The sequence below is a fragment of the Acomys minous genome, assembly GCF_964271855.1.
Source record: "Acomys minous genome assembly, chromosome: 13".
NCBI classification, from domain to species: domain Eukaryota; kingdom Metazoa; phylum Chordata; class Mammalia; order Rodentia; family Muridae; genus Acomys; species Acomys minous.
The window spans coordinates 17200011-17225933 of NC_140495.1; the positions used below are offsets into that span (position 1 = coordinate 17200011).

General features: G+C 47.0%; 1 protein-coding gene across 1 annotated transcript in view; it reads left to right on the forward strand.

The window, feature by feature from the left end:
• Positions 1-678: 678 nt before the first annotated feature.
• COL6A5 (collagen type VI alpha 5 chain) overlaps positions 679-25923 on the forward strand; it is a 97759-nt gene continuing 72514 nt past the window's right edge. The window contains exons 1-7 of the mRNA XM_084751670.1: positions 679-884; positions 8229-8324; positions 10630-11289; positions 15342-15974; positions 19259-19819; positions 20788-21342; positions 23979-24554. Coding sequence (XP_084607796.1) covers positions 8258-8324; positions 10630-11289; positions 15342-15974; positions 19259-19819; positions 20788-21342; positions 23979-24554 — 3052 coding nt within the window. The 5' untranslated portion in view covers positions 679-884; positions 8229-8257. The remainder of the gene's footprint in view (positions 885-8228; positions 8325-10629; positions 11290-15341; positions 15975-19258; positions 19820-20787; positions 21343-23978; positions 24555-25923) is intronic.

Sequence of the window (25923 nt, forward strand, 5' to 3'; positions counted from 1 at the left end):
ATGATGATGATAAAAGAAAAATTTCCTAGCTATTCAGTTTGCAATCTCATTTCCTTTCCCCATCTCGTGCTTTTTTGGGGACACATAAGGAAACGCTCTAACATCAGAAACAGTGGGAATAGGGGGTGTGGGCTGGTGCTCTGGAGTGCTTGCCCAGCGAGAGGGAGACCCAGGTCTCTCATGATAGACTTTCACCATTGCAAGTAAGGTCAGCAGGTGTCTGCATGGGCTGCCTGGTATTTATGTGTTAAGATGAAATCTCAGCCCAGAACGCGTGTCCACATCAACAGCACCCATCAGCACTAAGGATACTCCGCGCTTTCAGACCTGCTAAACTCTGAATGGCACACACGTACAAATTGCATCTTCACCCCCCTCCAACCACCGACCCCTTCCAGAAATCCCGGGATAAAACCGGTGCTGCTTCTGAGGGTAGCTGCTTCTCTTTATCCTGCCCTGCTTAGGTTACTGCCTGCCTAGGGGATTTTCTCTAGTTCCCTGCTGGCTAGCTCTGAGAAATTACAAACTGAGGAGTCACTAGGCGACTCCTCAGCCTCAGCCAGCTGAGAACGCTTGTGGATTTCTGAGAAATTGTGCCTTGCCAAGTTCATGCTGCTGCCCTGAGACCCGCGCAGCTAGTTAAGCTTTTAAAAAAGGGAGCTGGAGGCCTCTGCCCCCTGGAGTTCAAGTTTACGGAGCTTTAGAGAGTCGCGTCCCGGGGGGAACCCAGCCAAGGGCGCAGTCAGCTCTGACTTTAAAAGAGGCGCGGGTGCTCACTCAGCACCTGCAGCAGCGCAGCCTGAGGCACACGCTCCTGCTCCCTGCAGGACACACTGATGCTGTGCTGGTCGCCCCAGGACCCTCGGGCACCCCAGGAAGTCACGGTGAGTGTAGGGTGCAGGGTACTGCCCTGAGGCTCAGGGTGTGAGGGGACTCTCTTCCTCTTTAGATTTTGCTTGGGTCCCAGGGTCGAGGCTCAGAGAATGTTGTCACTGGAAGAAACTGAGGTCCTTAGAGTAGCGGTTCTTTTTCTTTCTTTCCTTCCTTCCTTCCTTCTTTCTTTCTTTTCTTCCTTCCTTCCTTTCCTTTTCTTTTCCTTCTTTCTTTTTTGTTTGTTATTGAGACAGGGTTTCTCTGTGTAACAGCTCTGGCTGTCCTGGACTCACTTTGTAGACCAGGTTGACCTCGAACTCACAGCGATCCACCTGCCTCTGCCTCCTGAGGGCTGGGATTAAAGGTGTGCACCACCACGGCCCGGCTAGAGTAGTTGTTCTTAACCTGGGGATCAACTGCCCCTTTCACAGGAGTTGCATATCAGATATCCCTGCATATAAGTTATTTACAGTTCATAAAATTATCAAAATTACAGTTATGAAGTAGCAAGGAAAATAACTTGATGGCTGTGGCTCACACAGCATTAGGAAGGCTGAGAACCACTGCCCTAGAGGCTAGATCTCAGGATAGACGAGGACCTCAGCGCAGTGTAGTTTCCATGTTTTAGAAGCCTCTCGGAAATGCCTGGTCGCAGGGACCCCAACCTAGACCTGTTGAATGTAAATCTGAGGGACTGGGGGGTCGGGAAGGTGGCTTTTAACCGGGTCCTCTGCACTCTTACCATTCCGTCAACCGATTGGTGCCTAAGGCGTGCGCAGAGAGCCCGCAGGTACAGCGGCGGGTGTGCAGACCCTGGGGCACAAGGCAGCAGATGCTGTGTGCGAATCCCACAGTGCTCCGATAAATGCTCTACTGTGGGAAGTGGTGTCTGGCCTCAAACTCTAAACTGATCCGTGAGATTTCCTCTGAGTGACACCCAAAGCCGCCTCCAGGAGCACTGCTGAGTTTCTGGCCTGTGGGGGAGGGACTCCAGCGAAGGTTCTGAGCAAGTCACCTGCTCCTAGACTCTTCACACGGAGGCCTGCTATGGCTGTCTTCGACTGGGGAAGCCTAGTAATTCGGTGCAGTGTTTCAAAGCCCGCGTGGATTTTGTCTTTTAGCCCTCAGCTGCTCCTTCTGGAGTTAATTCTCATTCTTCTTGCCGTTGATGCCAATTTAGAGTGATTGGTTAGAAATTTGGGAGGAGATATATTTATTTTTATGAATTCCGAACAAAATTTGTAAGAAAAACTCACATTTGCAGGGTATAATTTTTTTGTGTGTACTTTATTGTGCTATAGTTTACAGGTAGAATAAATAAGGATACTAAGAGTTGTTAATTAGTGTGTGTGTGTGTGTGTGTGTGTGTGTGTGTGTGCGCGCGCGTGCCACTGGTGTACTTTTAGAGGTCAGAAGAGGAACTGTAGGAGTTACTTCTCTTCTTCCACAAAGTGGATTCTGGAGATTGAACTCATGTCTTCAGTCTTAGCAGAAAACCCTTTATTGGCTGAGCTATCTTGGTGGCCCCTAAGGCATCTTGAGACTTCTAAGGAATTGATGTAAAAAAACACAATTCCCCAAGGTTCTGAATCACCCCTTCAGATGAGCTGGCTCTTTATCTTTGCCCAGAACCCAACTCACTATGTACTTGATAATGAAGGCACAAATATAGTTTGTGCTCTATTGTGTATTTCATACTTTTTCTTTTCGTAGTTTCTCTAAATTAAGCCTAAATATTTTTGGTACCAATTTCCTTGCAGATGTTTTCCAGATTCCCCTCTTTTTGATGGGTGCAATAAATACAGCACTTGCCAGGGTTTTTTGTTTTGTTTTTTTAATTTAACAGAGTTTCTCTGTGTAGCCTTGGCTGTCCTGGACTCACTTTGTAGACTGGGTTGGCCTTGAACTCACAGCGATCCGCTTGCCTCCGCCTCCTGAGTGCTGGGATTACAGGCGTGCACCACTACGCCTGACTTAGCACTTGCCAGTTTTCAGTTCAAACTATTTCCCCAATATCCCCTGCCAGTCACAGGCTTACGACAGCGAATGACCATTTTCGTGTCAGATAAAACAGAACACTCAACATACGATCATATACTGATCAAAGATGCCTGAGAAACAGTGTTAGTGATGTCAGTAATAACGGGAGTCTTCACTGGCAAGCTTTCAGAGACAGTTTGTAACTTTTAATTTTCGGCATCTAGGCTGCACACGGTTTGTTCTGATGACGACCTCAATGAATATGTGCTCAACACCATCTGTGATTGGGGCGATCTTTACAGTGTGTGTGTGAGGGTGCACACACGTGTGGAGGCCACAGGACAACCTCTGGTGGTGGTCTTCCCCTGTCTGCCTCCCTGGAGTTCACCAATGAGGCTGAGCTGGCCGGCCAGCAGAGCTCAAAGGACTCATTTGTCTCAGCCAATCTCCTGTGCTGCACTTACGAGTCTGCACCAGCAAGCTTGGCTTTTATGTAGGTTCTGGGGCTTGAACTCGGGCCCTCCTGTTTGAGTGGCAGGCACTTTGCAGACGGAGTTGTCTGCCCTCAGCATATGTTTTGTTTCCATGCTGTTTCGGATCTTGGTTTTCTCTCCTTCAACTTCAAATCACCTTCTGAAGGGAAATGGGGTGGAGCCTCTGCACCTCGTAGTGCGGGCATATATGCTCACTAGGGGAGTGTACTTTCTTGGTGGTGCTGTTTGCCTTGAAGAAGCCCCTTTATATCAGGGCTTCAGAGTCACGTCTGTTTTGTGGGCAGGTGCAAAGGCAGAGGATAAAACTGGTCTCAAGACACAAGAGCAGTGCACGCCTGCTTCCTGAGGACGAGCTATGTGTGTGCCAGTTGCCAGAACGTTTGCTACCTCTCTAAGTCCCTGGTGCTCTATGGTACCTACTTACTCTGACCTATGTGAACTTTGACCCTTTAAGCTACTCTGTTGGTGGACCCAGGTGATGCCTCAAGCCTGTTCTCTTTAGCATGGAAGGATGTGTTAGGCTAACTGGTTATTGTCTTGGAAGGGAGCAGGGACAGGAAGAGACCAGAATCTTAGAAAGATAACGTAGAAGAATGTTAATTCAGAACGTGGCTGTTCTGGCAAGAGATCGCACCCAAAGACCTTCTTTCTAGGTCTGTGTGATCTGGCTGGAATACAAACACGCCTTTAATTCAGGAGACAGAGGCAAACAGATCTGAGTTCCAGGCCAGCCGGTATAGAGCAAGTATCAGATAAGGAAAAATTTAGGTCCAGGCAAGGGAGTACATGCCTTTAATGCCCAAACAAAGGTAAAATTTATTTTGTTGTAGAAGGAAGCACCCATGTTTGAAAGTGATGTCTAATTGAGTGGCTGAAAAGGTGATGAATCAGACAAGATTTGACAGACTAGGATATGCCCAGCTCTCATGAGAAGAGAGGAAAGGGAAGCTACTTAAAAGGCAGTTTTTCAGAGAGAGAGGAGGCAGTTTTTACCAGGATGGTAATAGGGAGATGGGTTGCAGAGAGAACTCAGGTGAAGATGGAACGGGCCAGAAAATAAGAAGAAGCCAGAAGATTTAGAGCAGATTGCTGAGTTAGTTTGAGGCCAAACAGGTCAATTCCAGGCCAAGAGAGAAGGCAGATTAAATAAGTCAGCTGGGAGAGGAGTTTGAGCCAGAACAGTTGAGTTCAACCAGAGCTTGGAAAGAGCAAGTAAGGGTGAGCTTATTGAGCAGTAAGTCTCAGGCTGAAAACATTCTAGGCCTAGATTAGATTGTATGGAGGTTAGAAGCTTCCAGGACCAGGCCTAGGTTAGAAGAAGGAGGCAGTAAGCCTCCCAGACAACTGCTGAGCCAGGAGAATAAAATTACTTTTACAAGATGAAATAGTGCATTAGAAAAATACCTTTTGTAGTCAAGAGACTTCAAGCCTTTGGGCAAGTTATGATAACTGCCTGATCCTTCGTCTCTTTGTAAAATGGGCATAATTATAGTTGCTTTATACATCAAAGAAAGAATTGACCTGAAATAGATGGTATGTAAAAAGTTTTCCATTTAGTGGATATATTGAACGTATGCTCACATTTATTAACATTGTAATTGTAGAGCCAATTTGGGGCTAATTGTTTTTAATCACCAGGAAATGAAAACGTAAGTTTGAGTAAATTGTAATGTAATGATTTAATGGACTTAAAAGTATTGTCAAAGGTCTGTTGAGACCTTGGATTTACCACTCAACTTAAGTAGACCTCTAGTCCCCAGCTTTCTGGACAGGCAGGCAAGCATGTGTGGTCTGGGACCTCCACCAGCTGGAGCTGCCTGTGGTTCTTAAAGTTCTGACCTTTGCCCTTTTCCTTGAGCTCCTGGTTCTGGTCCAAGCCTGACCCTGGTCTGCCTGTGGAGGCGTTTATCCTGAGTGATAGACGGTGAGCCAGGGGGAGGAGAGGGCAGGTACCAGGAGAAAGGAGACTCAGTGGCAGTTGGGAGGGACAGCCTGGCTTTATTTTCTACTCTCACTCATGTCTTCTTGTTCCTTTGGCTGCCAAAGGATAGAAAGGGGGAAAAAATAAGTGTGGTGGTTCCAGAACACTATTTAATAAGCGTTTTTTAGAGGTAGGATTTAGCTGTGTAAACTTCCAATAACTGTTTACATAAGCAGTTGTAACCCAGAGGACTCAAGACACCAACGCCTTTGTTGTGTTATTAAATAATTTCTGGTTTCTCTTAGCGTCTGACTCTGCCAGAATATCGCAAGCCTTACCGTGTACTTTAAAAATCTTTGTTACGATTTTCTCTTTTCCCAATTCACCAAGTCGCCGCCTCAAAACCCTCAACTGCACATTACAAAACAGACTTGTCTTATAGTGTGACAAGAGACTAGGGGCCAGAGAAGGAGCCGCCAAGATTAGCATATGAGGCCCTTCCGGCATCTGCACTTCCTGAGTCAAACTGAGCATGCTCCGTTGTTAGGCAGAGGGAGGCTGGAAGTCTGTCCTCTACCTGGGCTTCATCTAACGAACAGAGAAGGCTTGAGAAAAGCCTTCTAAACACAAACTGTATAAAGGTCCCATAAAGTACTGTCCGCCTTGTTATCCAATGCTTTCTGGGCTCCTTCCTTATCCCACTAGCCCCCTTCCATTCTTGGGAGGGTTTTCCTCTGTGAATCAGCCATCTAACCCCACGTCCCTGGTGCATGCGATTCCTGGACCACAAATTCCTAGACTCCAATGTCTCCTGAGTTCAGACTCTCTACGCATGTTTGTCTTTTTCCTTTCTTGATATCTTTTTTCAGATACGGGCCGAAATCCTAAGCATGCTTTCCGGGGCGGGGGGGGGGGCACTTTTGGTTTTCTTGCCCTTCCTCCAAAGCTTTGCCACCTCTCTGGCCTTTGGTTTCCTCTCTGTTCCTTCTCTATCTCTCCTCGGGAAGGTGCTAAAAATTTAAAGTTCGTTGGCCGTGTTGTTTTTTTTTTCTCTTGAACCCCAATAAACCTTTCCTCAGGCTTCTTTTTGAGTGGCTTTCTAAATTCCTTTATTAAATGAGCTGGAGAACCCGAAAGGAAACCTGGGTTTCCCTGGCAACATAGGAGTATAGCTACCAATCAGTATGAGTGATGCTGCCCAGTATCAACTGCGTGGACTGGTCCCCCCAGACGTGCAGTGTAACTATCCCCCCTCAAGTGACTCGGGGTTCTCTCCGCCAAGACGCTAGTTTGAATTCCCATCAGCCTCTCAGAGCTGGGGAGCTTGAGGATTGAGCTGGCTCTCTTGGAAGCTAGTCAAATGTGGCCCTTCTGTGAGTCTGGTGTAGGTTCTGTCCTCTCCAGAAAGAGATTAAAATACCTAAAATATAATTTGTTTACACCACTAAATTCTTTCCAACATAGCATTAAAGAACCATAGAATTTTAGTGGGGGTGGGGGAGGGGTTCTTAGAAACATATGTGCTTAACCCACCCCTAAGTGCTGAGACTCCCTATAGCCAATCGGCTGGGCTCCTTATAGTTTGGAAGTTCATCCTCTTTCATTGCTGACAAGGTTGGTTTGAGTGCCTAGGCTGGATTGGTGACTCAGAGGCTCTTAACTCCAAACTCTGAAGTCCAGGCACTTATAGCTCCACACTTTAGAAGCCAAAGTGACAGGTCCCCAGACAGCTCTCTGAGACTTTTCCCACCATTCTTCCATTGTCTTTTCCAGGCCTTTCTTCAGCCTAAGCTTTCTACCTTCTCTCACTCCCCATTCCTGACTGCCTCTCTGGCACCTCTCTTCTCTACTGTCCCACCAATGCCCCCCCCACACCCTCTGCGACTTCACAGCTGCTGTTGTTACTGCAGTTGCTGTCACCTCCATTGCTGCTGCTTTTGCCGCCAGGATTGCTTGGCTGCCAATGCCGCTAGCATCTCCCTTCTGTGTTTCCATTTCAGCCTGCTCTCCTAATAGTGAAGACCCGTGAGCTGGAAAGTACCAGACCCCCCAAAAGAAGCCCTTTTAGTGTTACAGCAGCAAGGGGCAATGCTCTAATCTACTTAGGAGAGAGCATTGGGGATACTTCTTCATCACAGAGGAGTGGATGATGGGCATAGGACACCACGCTAAGTGCATAAGCAACGAGGCTGGAGAGATGGCTCAGGATTCAATTCGTAGTACCCAAATGGCAGCTCACAACCACCCGCAACTCCAGTTCTAGGGGATGCAGTACCCTTTTCTGGTCTCTGAGGTGCTTGTATGTGGTGCACGGAAATGTGTACAGAAAACCCACCTATACACATAAAATAAAAACAAACCTTAAAAGTATAAGCAACAAAAATAAAACCCAGACAAGCTAAGCTGGGTTTTTATAAAATTTGAAATCACTTGTCTTAAAGTATGACGTAAGAAGGTGAAAATAAAATTCATGGGAGGAGTCTCTTTGCAAGTCATTTTTCATCTGCCAAGTGTCTGGTATCAGGACATAAGCAATTACTGTCACACAGCAATAAAAGCCGACTTAAAAGTGAGCACCATATAAATGTTTCTGCAAGGAAGATATGTAAATGCACAGTATGGATGTGAAAATACATAATCAGTTTTCATAGGCAAATGCAAGTCAGCACTACGATGAAATACCATTTGTACTTACTAATGGCGCTAGCTTTGAAATCATTTTGCAGCTGAGGATGAACTTGAACACTAGATACACCTGCCCTCCCCTCCTAAATTATGGGATTACAGGCATGTGCCACCACACTCAGCCACATTCTGTGTTTAGCAAATTTCCAGATGCTTGACGGATGCTGCGCAAATACACTTGGTTTTTGTTAAGCACTTCTTGTCAGTACGCCATCCTATAAGGAGTTCCTTGCAGTCAATGTTACACATAATTCATATTGTATTTTTTTTTTCAGAATAAAAGTAAGAACCTCCCATTAACAGAATGAGGCTGCAGCTAACTGCATTTGTCCTAATCCTGTGGACTGAAACACTGGCAGAGCAGAGCCCAGGTACGAGTATATTTTTTGCTTATTGTTATTTGGGAAAAATAAGTATTTTTATGTTTTATCAAACTTTAATGAAAAAGGATGCTTCATTTACTAACAGATCAAAGTACTCAACACTTAATGGTAGCCATAGAACATAACACTCAACAGACTTCATCTTTTAAAGGTGGAAAAAGCTATGGGAAAAAAAATCATGTTATATAGCTCTGGCTAGAAAAATCTTTATTCATTGATTTGCGTAACTCTCAACATCTCATATCTCTGGTAATTCAGTAAGCCTGCTTAAAAAAATAGATCAGTTTGAGCCTTGTCTTTAGAAATGTTGCAGAAATGCTGACCAGCAGACAACCAGCAGGCTCTTGGAGGAGAGCGGGGGAAAACGCAGCTTTAGTTGACAGGTGTAGACCACCCACGGCAATGCTTTGTCAAGTCCAGCTGCAGCCCACACTTTCTCACCGCTTTCATAGGTTGGGTAGCAGTGTTGAAATCCCTGGCAATGTGAGCACCGGAGGGTAGTCTTTGAGTTCCATCTCCACCAAGGGGAACTTCTATAACAGTTAAGATGATCACTACAACCAACACCGCAGGTAGAAGTTAAAACATTTCTTCCTCTGCAAGCCAGAACTGTGGAGTGAGCAGATAGCGCTGGCAATCATTTCTTATAGAAGCTTCCTGTAAGCGTTTGCCTTCCTAAGAGGAAGGGCAGAACTCAGCGTACTAAACTATTTCAGAAGTAAAATTTTAACTCACTCTATTCCTTCATTATCCCATAGTTTGTAGGTGTCTTTGTTAGCGTTTTAATTCCTGTGGCGAAACCCTACTGGCCAACATCACCTTGGGGAGAAAAGGTTCTATTTAATCTTACAGTTAGCTCCACAGCGCAATGTGTCACTGAGGGAAACCAGGGAAGGGACACAGGGCAGGAACCTAAACACAGGTACTGATGCAAAGGACATGGAATAGAGCTGCTTAGGGCTTTCCCATGGTCTGCCTGCTTTTTTTTTTTTTTTTTTTAATAGCATCGAGGTCCCCCAGCCTGAGGGTGACACTGCCAATACTGAGCTGGGCCCTCTCACATCAGTCATCAGTCAAGAGAATGTCCCACAGGCTTGTCCACAGGCCAGTCTGCTGGGGCATTTTCTCAGTTAAGATTCCCTGTTCTCGGGCCAGGTGTGGTGGCACACGCCTTTAATCCCAGCACTTGGGAGGCAGAGGCAGGTGAATCACTGTGAGTTCGAGGCCAGCCTGGTCTACAGAGCGAGTCCAGGACAGCCAAGGCTACACGGAGAAACCCTGTCTCGAAAAGCCCAAAAAAAAAAAAAAAAAAAAAAAAAAAGATTCCCTGCTCTCAATTCACTCTGGCTTGTGTGATGTTGGCATAAAAGGAGTCATTGGTCTAGGCAGGGATCATTACAAGGCTATCATAGTGCAGAGTAGTCATTTGAATTTGTCAGGGGCATATATAAAGGTTCAACTTATCCTTCTATCTCTCTTACTAACATATGTTTTAAAATATATATATATTCTCCATCTTTAGTGGGTAGACAACGAAGAATCCCACACAGAAAACACTATCTAAGTGTGTTTGTGACTAAACCGTTGCCCCCTTTCCTTTTACAATATGAAGTATGCATGCTGAGAAGCCCCTGTATGAACACGCCCAATGGTTCAAGACCTTAAGCTTTTTGGGCCTCAGCACAGCAAAAGATGCAGATGTACCGCAGCCTATGGCCATCCTAGAGCCCTTTACCAAAGAAGCCTTACCTATAGTCCTTTCCTTTATCCAATTCTTGAGCATGGTCTCTAGGCCATGATGGACCATAGGGGAGTTAAAACCCTGGCCCCTTTGCCTCTGTATGAAATAGCTGTGGCGACTTGTGGTTCAGCTCCTTTCACACCAGACCTGGTGATGCTCCTAAGTGCTCCAGCCCAAGGCAACTGCTTATTCTACAGTGTTTCCAAAATTAGGTAGTCCTCAAACTGTACTGGGACCTTCAGGAGTACTGCCGTGTCATTGATTTTGTAGTACAATATCGTAGTTTTGGGCTCCAGAAATAAAAAGGAGAAAGCCAATTACCTTCAGAAATAGGGTTGAGAAAGAAAAATCCATTGGCTAACTTTACTAACGTCCCCCCTGACATGTCAGGCAAAAGAAGTGGTTTTCTTCTGTCTGACTTCCAGGAAATACCATCTTTGGAATTATGATAAAGCTTTAACACAAGGAGATAGTCTGAAGTGAATACTGAGGTCTAAACTGTGATGGTGGGGATAAAATTGTGTATTTGCTTGCTGTTTTGTTATTGTGCAGGGCCAGGCCCCGAGTATGCAGATGTGGTGTTTCTGGTGGACAGCTCTGATCACCTGGGCATTAAGTCCTTCCCATTTGTGAGAACCTTTCTCAACAAGATGATCAGCAGCCTCCCCATAGAGGCCAACAAGTACCGCGTGGCCCTGGCCCAGTACAGCGACGCTCTCCACAGTGAGTTCCAGCTGGGCACCTTCAAGAGCAGAAACCCCATGCTGAACCACCTGAAGAGGAATTTTGCGTTCACCGGTGGGTCCCTGAAGATAGGGAACGCCCTGCAGGAGGCTCACAAGACCTATTTCTCTGCTCCCACAAACGGAAGAGACAAGAAACAGTTCCCCCCAATCCTGGTGGTGCTGGCTTCAGCCGAGTCCGAGGATGACGTGGAAGAGGCCTCGCAGGCCCTGCGGGAGGCTGGGGTGAAGATCATCTCGGTGGGGGTGCAGAAGGCCTCTGAGGAAAACCTGAAGGCCATGGCCACAGCCCAGTTCCATTTCAACCTCAGGACCGTCAGGGACCTCAGCGTGTTTGCCCCGAACATGACGCAGATCATCAAGGATGTAACGAAACACAGGGAAGGAACAACTGTGGCCCTGGTCACACCTGTAGTCCCAACCACACCTGCAGCTCGAACCACAACTGCGACCAATGCTGATAAGACAGGTAGGAAGCCCTTGAAGAGGAGCCCAACCCCCACAGGCACCGTACCTGCCCTCCCTGACCCACGGCAGCTCTCATTGTCTGGTTTCTACACAGCTGGTGTATTTCCACACACCGACCTTTGCTTTGCCTCTGCCTGTGCTATTTCTCCGACGCCAATCTTTTTGCCTTCCTTTGCTTCCTTTTGGCAGAAGAGCTCCGTCATTTAAATCTCAATCCTGTATTCATCCTCTCTTGGGATGCTTTTATTTTTGGGTCCCAGAATTCCTTGGGCTCACCTTATGACCACAACATGTCCCATAAATTTCCATTTCTGTGTGGCCCCATCCTGCACCATGAAGTCGGGAGTGCCATAAGGGCAGAATCGGCAGCTCGTGCTTCTGTCTTCTTTGAGCCTAGACAGTGAGCTGGTGTTCTGTACCTTATTATGAGTAAATGAAAGTCTGACTGCCGTAGACTTCAGAAACGCATCGGGGCGGTTCCTTTTCCTTCCTGGCGATGTGAGGCTATGGGCTGTAATTCAATAAGTGCCAGTCAACTAGCAAATCACAACGCCCAGTGGGGATGGGGGTGAGGCTTGTGGGCACATGGTCATGCTTCTGTCACATGGGCAGTACAGGGGTGACTTGTCTGGTCAGCACGTGGTGGGCCGCAGTCTTGGGCGGCAGAGCCCTCCCCGCACCATTTCCTTCCAGCCCATCTCTAATGAGGACCAGTGCCTGCTCCAGACTGGAGGCACTTGTTACCGCTTCAGCCACGTAGCCTGTCACTCTATGGTGACAGCGTTCACATCCGTAACTAAACATTTCACATTTTCATATGTTTAATATTAGGATATATATTTCCAGCGAATCAGTAGTGCTTTTAGGCAGACTCTGTAGTAACGATGCCTCTCCCAGCAGAATTTATCTTTAAACTGAAGAGATACTGATAATATTTATTGAAGGCTTATGGGTAAAAAATGAGAGCAGTTGGAAGCAGCTCAAATTGAATTGGCTCAGTAACTCCCTCACTCATATAACTTAAGACTTCAGCTGTGACCCCTCCTATGTGAATTTTTCCCATTTCCCTTCCCGAGGACCCCTGAGCACATCTCATGGGACTTCTTTCTTTAAGACCCTATCAGCACACTGATACCTACTGCATTTGGAGACTCTCAGGATGGCCATTTATCCCAGCTATCCAAGCGTGTCCTCAGTGAAGGGTTATGACTCCAGCCACCCAGCGTGTCCTTAGGCAAGTTCTGATTCCATCCCAGAAGCTATCTGTTACCTTCCGGCTTCCACCCAGCTGGTGCCTGGACGGCCTTCCCCTCAGCTCCCTGGAAGTCCTGGAACTTCATAGCGAAACACACTGGACTATCTCCCCATTTATTTTGGTTCTTGATTCTCTTGGTCCAAAGAAGGAATGCTAACGCCACACTAGCTCCCACCTTCGTATTGAAGGATGCCATGCTTGTACGTGAGTCATGAACTCTTGCGTCCGATAGCCACTGGGGAGCTGGGCCTAGAAAGCATCCGTAAGAAACAAGGAACAGGAAACAGGAGGCTGCACACACAGTCCTGGTACAGCTCTGGGCAAGGTGCAGTAAGAATGCTGCGAGGGTGAGAAGCCTGGCCATGCCTCTGGAGTACAGTGGACTTCATTGGCTGCTCTCAGACTCTTTAGGTATCTTAGTCTTGTCTCGCTGGAGCAATGGAGCTCTGTCACCTTCCTAAGGGGCCCCATGAATTGATCACACTTTTCTTCCTCTTGTAGCACAAGGCAGGGTACTGTTTAGAGGGCGTCTTGCGTTCTGGAAGTGAAAGCAAGGCTGTGTCATCAGTGTTTCAAAATTACTGCCTGACTGCTTAGGACTGTGGGTAGTTGTTTCCTCTTCTTCTTCTTCTTCTCCTCCTCCTTCTTCTTCCTCTTCTCCTCCTCCTCTTCTTCTTCTTTTTCTTCTTCTTCTCTTCCTCCTCCTTCTTCTCTTCCTCCTCCTCTTTTTCCTCTTCCTCTTCCTTCTTCACCTCTTCCTTCTCCTCTTCTTCTTCCTCTTCCTCTTCTCTTCCTCCTCCCCCTTCCTTTGAACTTTTTACTGATTCTCTGTGAGCCTCACACCACGCACTCTGATCCTTTGCACCTGCCCATGCCTTCCCATCTATCCTTCACCCTTGCAACCTCCCCTACAAAGAAAACAAACAAACATAAAAATTAAACAAAACAAAGCATAGAAAACATTTTGCTGTGGAAGCTGCAGCTTTGGATCTGCAGGGCAGGCCCTTTCACGTGCTCTAGCAGTTCATAGATGGGGTAGATGTTGGCGTGGGTCAACTCAAAGCCCTGGATCCGGGCCTGGGAGGTATCTGAGCTGGTCAGCCCGCCAGTCCTCCCACACTGGGTGTTTTGCTTAACCTGTGGGCTTCTGTTCCCTTCCCTGTAAAGTGCTCATCTGCGAACAAGGGTGATGTGATTTGCATGACGTTTGTTTATTGCTGTTGCTCGTAACAACGGTTGGCAAATAACTGCTGGCTTGAGTAGGTCTCGCTGGGCGTTTAGCTTAGTCAGTGGTGTGGGATTCCAAGCGAGGTTTGTGAGGATTGATTTTAATTAATTCTCTACAGATATTCTTGTTCTCACAACCAGGTGCCCAGCATTAGAGCGGTAGAGATAAGCAAGCCACGTTTCCTGTTCCCTGGGGTCAGAGAAGCTAATGCGCAGATCTAGGCAAGATTAACCCTGACTTTCGGCTCTGCTTTGCATGGGCACGATTGACCCATCCGTGTTTGGAGCATGTGCTTGCCGCCAACATGGTGTCCTTTACCTTAGACTCTGGATTCTTGCAGACAGCTGCTCGTGTGATGTTTCCTTTTGGATGCTCAGTGCTATGTGAGATCTAGCATGTCTGAGACGGAGGTGCTCCTGGATCCGACCTATAACTCGCTCTTCCCGCCGTCTCGGAAGGACACACAGCCAGCACCCACTCGGATGGGCGAGCCCCGGACCCAGCAGTTTATCCTTGTTTCTTCTTTTGTGTCCAATCATTAAGTCCAAATTATCTGCGGCCTCTCGTCGTGTGTCAGAGCTGGTCTTGTTGCTCTGTCTTACTGCTGTCGTCTTCCTGTCTCATTCCTGGACCAGAGTGGTTGTTTGTTGTATCTCTTGAGTTCATGGTCCCTTCAGTGCCTGGAGTGATGCTTAAGAAATTTAAAATGGCTCATGTGACTCCCAGGTGCTCTGGGCCTGCTTCCCTCTTACCTCATCACTGTTGTTTCCCTTCATCCACTGTTTCTAGCCACTTACGTATTTCTTATTTGTGCCCACTTTTTGCTCTCCTTTCCCCCCGAAATTACTCTTTCTTGCCAACTTCCTACAATTGAGGCCTACCTTCACATTCCTTCCAAATGTGATCCTTTCAGAGAGGCCTGCCCCGACTTCCTGTCTCACAGAGGTTGGAGTCTCTTCCCTAACCGCACCACCAGGAGAGCCAGTCAAGCCACCTGCTTTGTAGCAGCCGTCACTACTTGAAAGAGTAGAATTTGGCTATGGAGTGTGAGCTTGTTGAAGTCAGAAATATGTCTGTCAACATATGCCTGTGAGGGTAGTAGCGATGAAGGTGGTGGCAGCCGTGACGGTCACATTGCTGGTGAAAGGCGGATGTGGTGACCATGGTGGAGGTAGTCATTCCTGGTCATGGTGGTAACACTGGTAATGAAGCTGAGTTTCATTTGTTGGTCATGATGGTGACCGTACTGGTGACTGTGGTCACATTGGCAGCGGGAAGAGTGCTGGTGGTTATTATAGGGATGGTAACAGAGGTGACTGTGGCAGTGGTGGCTGCAAGCATGTAGCAGGAAAATTGCTTCGTATAGAAGAAAATACACATGGAACCTCTGAATTCAATGACCTTGCCAGACTTATTCAGAATTTTGGTGTATTGTTTCCCCGAAGGAAGCAGTTCCATCTGGGTCTGTGGTAACTCCATCCGTTTCTATTAGGGACTCAGCAATGCTTGAAGTCCTCCTCACTCCAGGCCAGTGGTTTTTCCTAACCTCTCAACTTTTCTATCTCTACAGTTCCTGTTCCCGTGTCCTGTCAGAAAGACTCCCTTGCCGACGTTATCTTCTTGGTGGATGAGTCAGTGGGGACCACACAAAACCTGAGGGACCTACAGAACTTCCTGGAGAACATCACCAGCTCTGTGGACGTGAAGGACAATTGCATGCGACTTGGACTGATGAGCTACAGTGACAGGGCTCAGACTATCTCTTCCCTGATGGCAAGCACCAACCAGTCAGAATTCCAGCAGCAAATTCAGAAGCTTGCCCTCCGGACTGGGGCGTCTAACATGGGGGCTGCCATTGAGCAGATGAGGAGAGAAGGCTTCACAGAGTCCAGTGGCAGCAGAAAGGCACAGGGGGTCCCTCAGATCGCTGTGCTGGTCACCCACAGGCCATCAGATGACGCTGTGCGGGATGCTGCGCTGAACCTTCGCTTGGAGGGTGTAACCATGTTTGCTCTGAGCGTCCAGGGAGCCAACAGCACACAGTTAGAAGACATAGTGTCGTACCCTCCCAAGCAGAGCATTTCCACACACAGCTCCTACAGACACTTGGAATCATACAGTGGGAACTTCCTAAAAAAGATCCACAATGAAATCTGGACCCAAGTTTCTACCCACGCAGAACAAATGGAGCTTGATAAAACTGGTAAGTCTAAAAGACTCTTGTTATTACATGGCTAATGGTAATGGTTGCCTGGGGTCTGGGTAGGAGTGGGCCTTGAGACAAATATAGTCAGGGGACTTTTAAGAGTTGTGAGTATATTTTTAAAAACTGAATTTGAGTAATGTTGCATAGGTATAAATATGCCAAAATCCATTGAGGAATACACCTACCAATGAATTGATTTTATATTGTGCAAGTCATGCTCCAGTAAGATGTCATAAAGCCATACACATTATGAATAAAACATTTTATATTATATAGTGTAGATGGACATGTAGAAGAAAAAATTATACATAGTCCCACTTCAGGTAACCTTGGGCTTGGCTTGTGTTTTAATACTGTCTCTTTGTTTCTGTTTCTGCTAATTTGTTAATTAGAACATTAATAAATTGAGGGTCACTTACCTTTTCCAAACTCAAGATGCTGTAACAGTGAGAGTTGCCAGTGTCCATGGGACTGGCCATCCATGTCCTCTCACCGGAACACTTTTCTCTTCCTAGACACGATAAGATAGAAACTAAACCGAAATAGACTGTTAGGGGTGCGGCGTTACACAAGAAAGTTAGTTTTGCCACTGGCAGGTCTAGTGGCACCCAGTTGAAAATGAACATTTCTATTTTAAAAGCCAAATTTACACGCTGTTAGCTCTATTTGTCTCTATGTTTGACGGAACTGCGAGGCTTTATGCCAAGGGACACATTCATCTCTGTCTAGTCAAATGGTGGGCATGTTCTATAGCTGCTGCCCAAGGGTTGGCCAGCCAAGGAGCTGTAAATGCGATGACTTTTGATCTTATTTAATTAAACGTGTATTTGTTGCATGCATAGGAGGTGTTTGTGAGCTGTGGCACATGTGTAGAGGTTGGGGGGACAACACTTGAGTCAGTTCTTGCCTTCCATTGTGGGTTCTGTGGATTGGATTCAGGGTGTCACACTTGCACGGCCATAGCTTTTTTTTTTCCCACTGAACAATTTTGCTGACTCTAATTATGTTTAATTTTAAAGCATTTTTAAGTTAGTGGGTGCTTTTTTTTTTGCATGTTTGTACATGTTCCTGTGGGCATACATGTCTATGTGCACCTGCATGTAGAGACGAGAGGTCAGCGTCAGGGTCTTCTTCTGTTGTTTTCCATCTTAGTTTTTGAGTTTGGGTCTCTCCCCATACCTAGAGCTCTCAGATTCAGTTGGCCTGGCTGGCTAACAAACCCTAGAGATCTCCCTGACTTGACTTCCCCAGCACTGGGATTACAGGCGTGCTGCCCTCGTCCCCTCCCTTAATGTGGATGCTGAGGAACAAAGGCAGGCCCTGGAACTTACGCAGCAGTGCTTTACTGGGCTGGGCTCTGAGTTTGTGTATTAAGAGCAACAGTGACTAGTGACTAGTGATGCCTAGCGTGTGAGAAGGCAGAGGTGCAGGGATGCTGTGATCTGCTATGATCCACGCCCCCTCGTTACCATCACTGGCAACTGCGTCCTTCCTGCCTTTCTTCTGTTGAAACCTGAGCGCATTATTCGGTTATGCGTCAGGTCATTCTGCTTACTCTCAAGGTTTGCAAGCCCAGACCAACCTGCGCTTTGCAGGTAATTGTGATCTCAGCCTCAAAAAGTTTGTGTATTGGTTTCATAGTTTTAATTCTCTGGATTAGACTTATTTTCAGAATTTAAAAAAAAAAAAAAAAAAGGAATTGTTGCCCAAAGCCTACAGTAGTGTTAGGAATCATTAGTTACCCCCCAGGCTGCCAACAAAGAGAATTCTAAAATGGCTAACTTGCTCTGTGTTTAAAAGATTGGCTCATTTAATTAACTAGATAACAGCATAATCACAACACTTGGGAAGTGGAGCAGGGAGAGGGTAAGGAGCTCAGGGTCATCCTCGGCTACATAGATAGTTCCAGGCTAGTGTGAGCAACATGAGAAAAAAAAAAAAGAGGGGTCTTTTGTTTGAAATAATTGAATTTCTGTTATGTGCCAGGCCTAGGAGGTAGAAACAAGGCTTAGGCAAATCTCTGCTTGCCTGAAGGTGATACAGTTTTGTGGTAGGAAACAGGTAAGCGTGCCCATGAAGAAATCAATTCTGGAAAATGCCACAATGAAAATAGGGTGATAGAACCAAGTGTGGTGGTATGTGTCTTTAATCCCAGCACCTGAGAGGCAGACACAGGTTCCAGGACAGTCGGGGCCACACAGAGAAATCCTTTCTTGAAAAGCCAGAGGGGGCAAGGGGTATAGTTGTCAGCTGGCGGGAAAGTATATTTTCTATATTGACCTTTGACTTGGTCTATCTGTGATGATAGATATCTCATGGGTAGACTAGTGCAAAGGCACTAGGGTACATTTAAGGGATAGAAAGTCTTGGCCTTGAGAGAGGGCTCAGCCATTGCAGTCACTAGCTGCTCCTCTAGAGGACCCAGGTTTGATTCCCGGCACCCACACGAGAGCTTGAGCCACCTGTAACTCCAGTGCCAGAGAATCTGATGCCCCTTTCTGGTCTCCACAGGCTTCACACACATGTGGTGCACAGGTACCCATGAAGACAAAACACCCATACCTCTGGGTGGCAGAGGCAAGAGGATCATCACGAGCTCAGGGCCAGCCTGGGCTACGTAAAGACTCTGCCTCAAAACAAAGCAAAACAAAAGCACCCAGAATGGATGGTTCTGATCTCAAGCTGTTTCCAGAGAAGCCAATAAGACATAGACTCTAAAGAGGCCACTGTGAAGTTAGTATAAATGATTTTACTTACAGGCTGGAGGCCTGGGGAGTCTAGTTATTACTCCTCATTTACTGGCTGTGTGATCATAGACAAACCGCTGTGCCTTGCTGTGCTTCAGTGTTTTCCCAAGATCAGGTGATACTGATCAAAGGTTAAAATGGACAGAAAAAATAAATAAATAAAATGGACAGAAAGGTTCAGACTCCAACACAGAGGCCATATTTTCTTTTCCTTTCCTTTCCTTTTTATGTTCCTTCCTGTTTGTTTTTGTTTTGTTTTGTTTTTGAGGCAGAATTTCTCTGCCTAGCCCTAGCTGTTTTGGAACTCACTCTGTAGACAAGGCTGGCCTTGAACTCAGAGATCTGCAATGCCTCTGCCTCCTGAGTGCTGGGATTAAAGGTGTGTGCGCCATCACTGCCTGGTTCTGAGCCCCTGTTCTTTAGATCCTGACCAAGCTCACGTTCCCTCACAAAGCCTGTGACAAAGCTCCGTCAAGATGTTCCTTGCTTGAAAGAGCGTGCACTGCCCACGTTGCATGTGTGTTTCCTTTTCAGGCTGTGTGGATACCAAGGAGGCTGATATCTATTTCCTCATCGATGGCTCGTCCAGCATAAAAAAGAAAGAGTTTGAGCAAATCCAGATATTTATGTCATCTGTGATAGACATGTTCCCCATTGGTCCCCACAAAGTCCGAGTTGGAGTCGTGCAGTATTCAGATAAGATTGAAGTGGAGTTTCCCATCTCTCGCTACGTGGATGGCATTGATTTGAAGAAGGCTGTTTTTAACATCAAGCAACTCAAAGGTCGTACATTCACGGGGGAAGCCCTGGATTTCATACGGCCGATAATAAAGAAGGGGAAGTCAGAGAGGAGAGATGGTGCTCCCTGTTACCTCATTGTACTGACTGATGGGAAGTCGGAAGACAGCGTCCTAGAACCTGCCAACAGGCTGAGGGCCGAACGTGTCACTATTCACGCAGTTGGGATTGGCGAGGCGAACAAAACACAACTGCAACAAATCGCTGGGGAAGACGAACGGGTTAGCTTTGGGCAGAATTTTGATTCTCTAAAGAACATAAAAAATGAAATCGTTCACAGCATTTGCTCTGAAAAAGGTAAGGAAAACGCAACGAGACGCAGGGAGGGAGGCATAACAGTCACGTGTGGGTGGGAAGGTAGCTTAGCGGTAGAACATTTGTCTAGAGCGGATGAGCCCTGCGTTTGAGCCTTAGTCCTGTAAAGAAGAAACAAAAAACAAACAAACAAACCCCCAACAAAGTCGGGTGTTGCAGAAAGTGGCTGGTTTCACTGAAGAGTACAAAATATTTCTTCTTCTTTTTCTTCTTCCTCTTCCTCTTCTTCTTCTTCTTCTTCTTCTTCTTCTTCTTCTTCTTCTTCTTCTTCTTCTTCTTCTTCTTTCTGAGCCACTGGGAAGAAAAGCACACAAGCAAGTGAGTGGTGCTGTGGGCAGAATGCCACACCATGGATTCACGTTCCTCAGTCCCCTGTTGCCAACAGTGACACAGTTGTCACATACAGTTGGGGTCCATAAGCAGGATGATGGGAAGGAATAGTTCCCAGCGTTTCCAGCAAAAGGAGGGCCCAAGGAAGCACCTTCAAAGCGTACTTTAGAGGCTTCGTTAGAGGGAGAGTTCTAGGCTCATGTGAGGAGACTTGCACGCTTGTAGTTCAGGTATCTAGTCACAGAATAGGAAAGGAGTCCGAAATAGTGAGTGGAACTCAGGTTTGCCAAGGAGCCTAAGCCTGAGGGACCAGAGAACGGGAACACGCCTCAGGGCGGTGCTGAGGGAACGGGCGGTGCGTCTGTGTGGTGGGCTACCGCACTCTGAGGGAAGCTCTTCAAGCTCACGGTCAGTGAACGTGGTTGCTTGTTGCTCTCTTACGAATTTCTGATGCAGGGTTCTTGTCAAGCTTCTTTTACCAAATAAACATTTCAAAATAAACAATTCAAGCAATTCCCTGAGCTGATTTTGAGCATTTTCTCATAAGTGCATTTGTTATTGCTTACTGCTTTCTTGTGTCTGAGGGTCACGCCGATTTCTGATCTTTTCCTACCACACAGGCTGTGAAGACATGAAGGTGGACATCATGTTTTTGGTGGACAGTTCTGGAAGCATAGGGCATGCAAATTTTGAGACAATGAAAGCTTTCATGAAAAACCTGGTGGGGAAGATGCAAATTGGTGTCCAAGGAACCCAAGTCGGTGTTGTTCAGTTCAGCGATTATAACAGGGAGGAATTCCAGCTGAATAAATATGCCACACACGGAGAGATTTACGCTGCGATAGATGACATGGCACCCATCAATAGAAATACCTTTACCGGAAGCGCACTAACCTTTGTAAATGAATACTTCGACCTTTCCAAAGGGGGCCGCCCCCAGGTCAGAAAGTTTCTCATCCTCCTCACAGATGGCAAAGCCCAGGATGAGGTGGCGGGTCCTGCCATGGCTCTCAGGAACAAAAGTGTCACCATCTTCTCTGTGGGCGTGTATGGTGCCAATAGGACCGAGCTGGAGGAGATCAGTGGGGACGGCAGCCTAGTTTTCCATGTCGAGAACTTTGATCATCTGAAGGCCATAGAGAGTAAACTCATATTTCGTGTGTGTGCCCTGCATGGTAAGTGTCCCCCCACCCCACCCCTCACCCCGCCTAACCCCCCCCCCCCCCCCCCCCCCCCGTCTCCCTTCAAGACTCCAGGAGGTGAGATGCTGACCGAACATGCACTAAGAGGGCTACACTCTGGTCTCAGCCACTTTCAAGATGTCAGTGTTTTATGTTTTGGGTCTTATCTATACTTTTGTACATCTGAGGCTCTTTTGCCTGCATTGTGTGTCTGTGTGCCACATATACTCAGTGCCCACAGAGGTCAGACAAGGGCATTTTCTGCAGCTGGAGTTGCAGATGGTTGTGAGCTGCTATGTGGGTGCTGGAAATTGAACCTGAGTCCCCTGAACGAGCAATCTGAGCAACTGTTCCAGCTTCCTTAAATCTGTTTTTAAAGAGTGCATTTATTAAAAAAAATACATAGTGTTAAGCATATTCTCTCATATTACCCTCCCTGCTCCTCCTTTCTTGATTCCCTCCCATTAATCCCTTTTGTTTTCCTAAATATTTTTACTTCTACTTTTTGTTATACATACATACATACATACACACACACACACACACACACACACACACACACACACACACACGATTTCATGTATCTATAAAATCATCTAGGGCAGGATGTAATCGTATGCATAAATGTGTCTTCCTTGTAGCTATATTAAATGGCAGCATAGACAGTTCCCCATCTACCAAAAACATTGGTCATATTTGAAATAGGCAGTGTGCATTTCTATTGACTTGCATTCTTCTTAACTTCTGGCATCTAGGCATTTGTCTGCTCGTGTACTGTGATTTGTGAAATTTTATCACTTGACTTTCTCCCTGATTGCTTGAGCTTACCACTTTTATCTCATCAATCATAATGCCTTTTAAAAAGTATTGCTTAATCTTCATTTTGAGCCAATACCTTCTTTCAGTGCTGGGAACTGAGCCCAGGCCTCACAGATGCGAGGCAGGAGCTCTACCACTGAGCTGCATCCAAGCCCAGATCCTATCCCCTTTAACCTCTCTTGAGCTAGAACTTGCTATCAACCAGCACGAGGGCTGAAGATGCACATTCTAAAGTCTGTCATGAGCTGTTATCCATTTTGGAACCAGCTAAGAGAGCAAATGAAAACATCAGAAGTTTGTTGTATGTTCTCCTGGCAACACTGAAATATTCATTAGGCTTCATCCTTCGATGACACATGTTTAGAATTTTTAGAATATTAACAAGAAACACCTCACTGCAAACTGAGGGTCAAGTGCTCTCTCAGGACTGTCCAATAACAACCCAGCCTCTTCCTGATGCCCAGGCTCTTGCTAGTATTGAGAAATGTACAAAAGGCCCAGAATTTCAACTTTATACTCTTCATTTTGAGAAAAACTAATGTTGGGAGAGCGCTGTCTAGAGCACACAGTGAAACTTCAGCTGCCTTGTTTAGTAACCAACTCATAAATGCTTTTCACATCATGCCCAGTCGCCAAGTCTCGGTAAAGCCACTGCCCCAGGCTTTCACAGGGACGGCCTTAGCTCACTACAAGTGTCTGGGACTTGAAAACTTGAGAGCCTCGCTGACTGAAATACAGACTGGAGGTAAAAACAGGCTGGCGGGAAGTGAAGGACAGAGGGGACACTGGAGGACAAATGTCTAGGTTATCAATGAAGGGGGGGCAGGGAACATGATCAGAGTCTAGACTTTGAAGACCACCAGAGAATGATCTGTTAGCTTTGAAAGTGCAAGAGGGTTTAGGACCAGGGAAGCAGAGACAAGAACGTTCATTCCTGCCCCTCCCTCCCACTAGAGTCCGTTCCTTCCCTGAGCTTGGGTTCTGGAGGCCAGGATGGAGCACAGACAATCGGGGAGGTCCGTGGTACACGTGGGGAGGTTGGTGCATTGGGATCACTGAAGACAGCCAAGGCCGGAGAGAGTGGGATACGATCCCCATCCTCTCCAATGGGATCGTGACCCCGGCAAGAGAGCAGGCTGTTTTTGCAAAGCCTAGCATGACTCCGTTTGTATTGTCCTCGACTTGGCTTCTGACGTTGCTTTTCTGCTCAAAGCTGATTGGCAAAGGCACCACTGGGTCTCGGAGGCAGCAGAACAGAATGGTGTGGTACAAGCCCCGCCCCCTTCCCCGGCCTTGAAGCCGCTTACGTAAGGGACCTTCCCTGAGCTGCGGTTTCTTTCTCCGTAAAATGACAGCAACCGCCTTGAAGAACGACGTGAGAGACAGGGGCCTGGGGAGATTGCTCAATTGACAAAGTTCTTGCCACAAAACTATGAAGGTCTGAGTTGGATTCCCAGCACCCATTTGAAAAAGCCAGCTTTTAATATGTGCCTGGAATCTCAGTGCTGAAGAGGTAGACGCAGGCAGGGCCTTGGGGCGTGGTGGCCAGCTAGTCTAGCTCCAGGCCAGTGAAGGACCTTGTTTCAGAACCAAGGTAGACGGTGCTCTGAGGGATGAAAGCCGAGGTTGAATTTTGGCCTCCACCTGCACACACCTGTGCATGTGACTAAGCGAGTCATGGGTGATGGGGGAACGGGAGTCATGTGTCTAAAATGCTCCCGGCCAAAGTTGACTGCTTTCCCTCAGTGTATATAGGATGCATGGTGGAGTTTGTGAATGACTGTTGTTTATTTTAATTTTATTTTTTTCAGATTGTAAGAGGATCGACGTCTTAGACATTGTGTTTGTGCTGGATCATTCGGGCAGCATAGGTCCACAGCAGCAAGAAAGCATGATTAACCTCACCATCCACTTGGTGAAGAAGGCAGATGTTGGCAGGGACCGAGTTCAGTTTGGAGCTCTCAAATACTCCAACGACCCCGAGATCCTTTTCTATCTTAACACATACTCCAGCAAATCGGCCATCGTTGACCACCTGAGGAGGCCCAGGAGCACCTCAGGGAGCACCTACACTGCCAAGGCTCTCCAGCACTCCAACATCCTGTTCACAGAGGAGCACGGCAGCCGCCTGAGGCAAAACGTGGGGCAGCTGATGATCGTCATCACGGATGGCGTGTCTCACGACCGAGATAAACTCAACGACACGGCTCGAGAACTGAGGGACAGAGGCATCACCATCTTTGCTGTAGGTGTGGGAGACGCCAACCGAGATGAACTGGAGACCATGGCAGGGAATAAACAAAATGCTATCCACGTGGACAATTTTGACAAACTGAGAGAGACTTACACGCTTCTGCAGGAGACTCTGTGCAGTAATTCGCAAGAGAGTAAGCCGCTGTGACTCTTGCTTGACATTTTGTTCTTTGGGAACTGTTTTATGATGTGCTTTGAGCATATTCACACCCACTCCTCTTCCTCCCAGGCCTCTCCCCCCTCCTCACCTCTCCAGTCCCCCCAGTTTCAGGTCTTCTTTTCCAGTTTGGGTTGCCCAAATACTCATAGATGTGGGACCGGCTATTGGAGCTACATCCTTAAACAAACAAACAAACAAACAACCTGACTCTACCTCCCCCAGAAGCTACCCACTGCAAATAGCTCCTCCATTAGGGGTGGAGACTCGTGATCCCCTCCCATCTCCATGATAGAATGTTGGCTGCTTGATCCCATGCAAGACTCGTGATGCAATCACAGCTACTGCCCTGTCATGTCCTGAGGACACTGTCTTATCTGGTCCTCTTTGACCTCCGGCTCTAACAATCTTTCCACCCCTTGTTCCCTGATGGTGTCTGAGCTTTTGGGTGTGTGGTATATGCGTGTGTACCTATCCATGTATGTGTGTGCCTGGGTGTATGTATCACCCCATCTGTTCTGTTGCCATGCAGGGTGCTCTCAATAATGTATGGTGCATCTTACACATGCTGGATTATGTCACACCACTGTCTACAGTGTTTTGGAAGCGTTCTAAGTCTATCCGGCTGTTATGCACTTCTCCCGTCTCATCCGGTACCCCTGCCCTTTTCATGTCTTCCTTATTCTGAAATATCCCCTCACCTTTGGGCACAGCATTCTACCCACTATGAACACCCAGCCTATTGCTTGCCTGCATCTAATATAGCTCGCAGGTTTAAGCTTTTACGTGCTCCATGCTCCCAGACTCTGACATCATCTCTTTCTCTTGGTGTTAGCACTTAGTGCCTATCTTGCTGTTGTCTCATCTGTATCAATCAAAAGACTGTGAGTTCCTTGGCCTCTTGTTCATTGTTGGGTTCCCACCGAATCTAGTCTATCTCTAAGACAGGTCTTGTCTTAGTAATATGGGTTCTACTTTCTCTCATCTCCTATGTTGTCTTTCGGAAGCGAATGCTGAGTTGGAGTTTGGGGTACATGATGTTTTAAGGAGCCACACTTGTGAAATAAGAAGGAAGGCAAGGTAGGCAGAAGCCAGCCAGTGATGCCTGTCCAGTGAAGCTGGTAGCTCTAGAGCAAGCACTTCCCAAGACAGCTGCCTGGCATCACTCTAAGATGGCAAGGATGGGGTGAGAAGTGGGTGTGGACTGCCCTGGGAAAGGCATGTCATTGGCACCGCAGCTCTGTAAGGAGGTTGAGCCTTAAGGAGCTGACAGCTGGTGGCTCCACTAACCGCAGGGAGTTCTGTCTTCCTTGATGGCCTGTCTGGACAGCCCAGCTCTGTGTCTG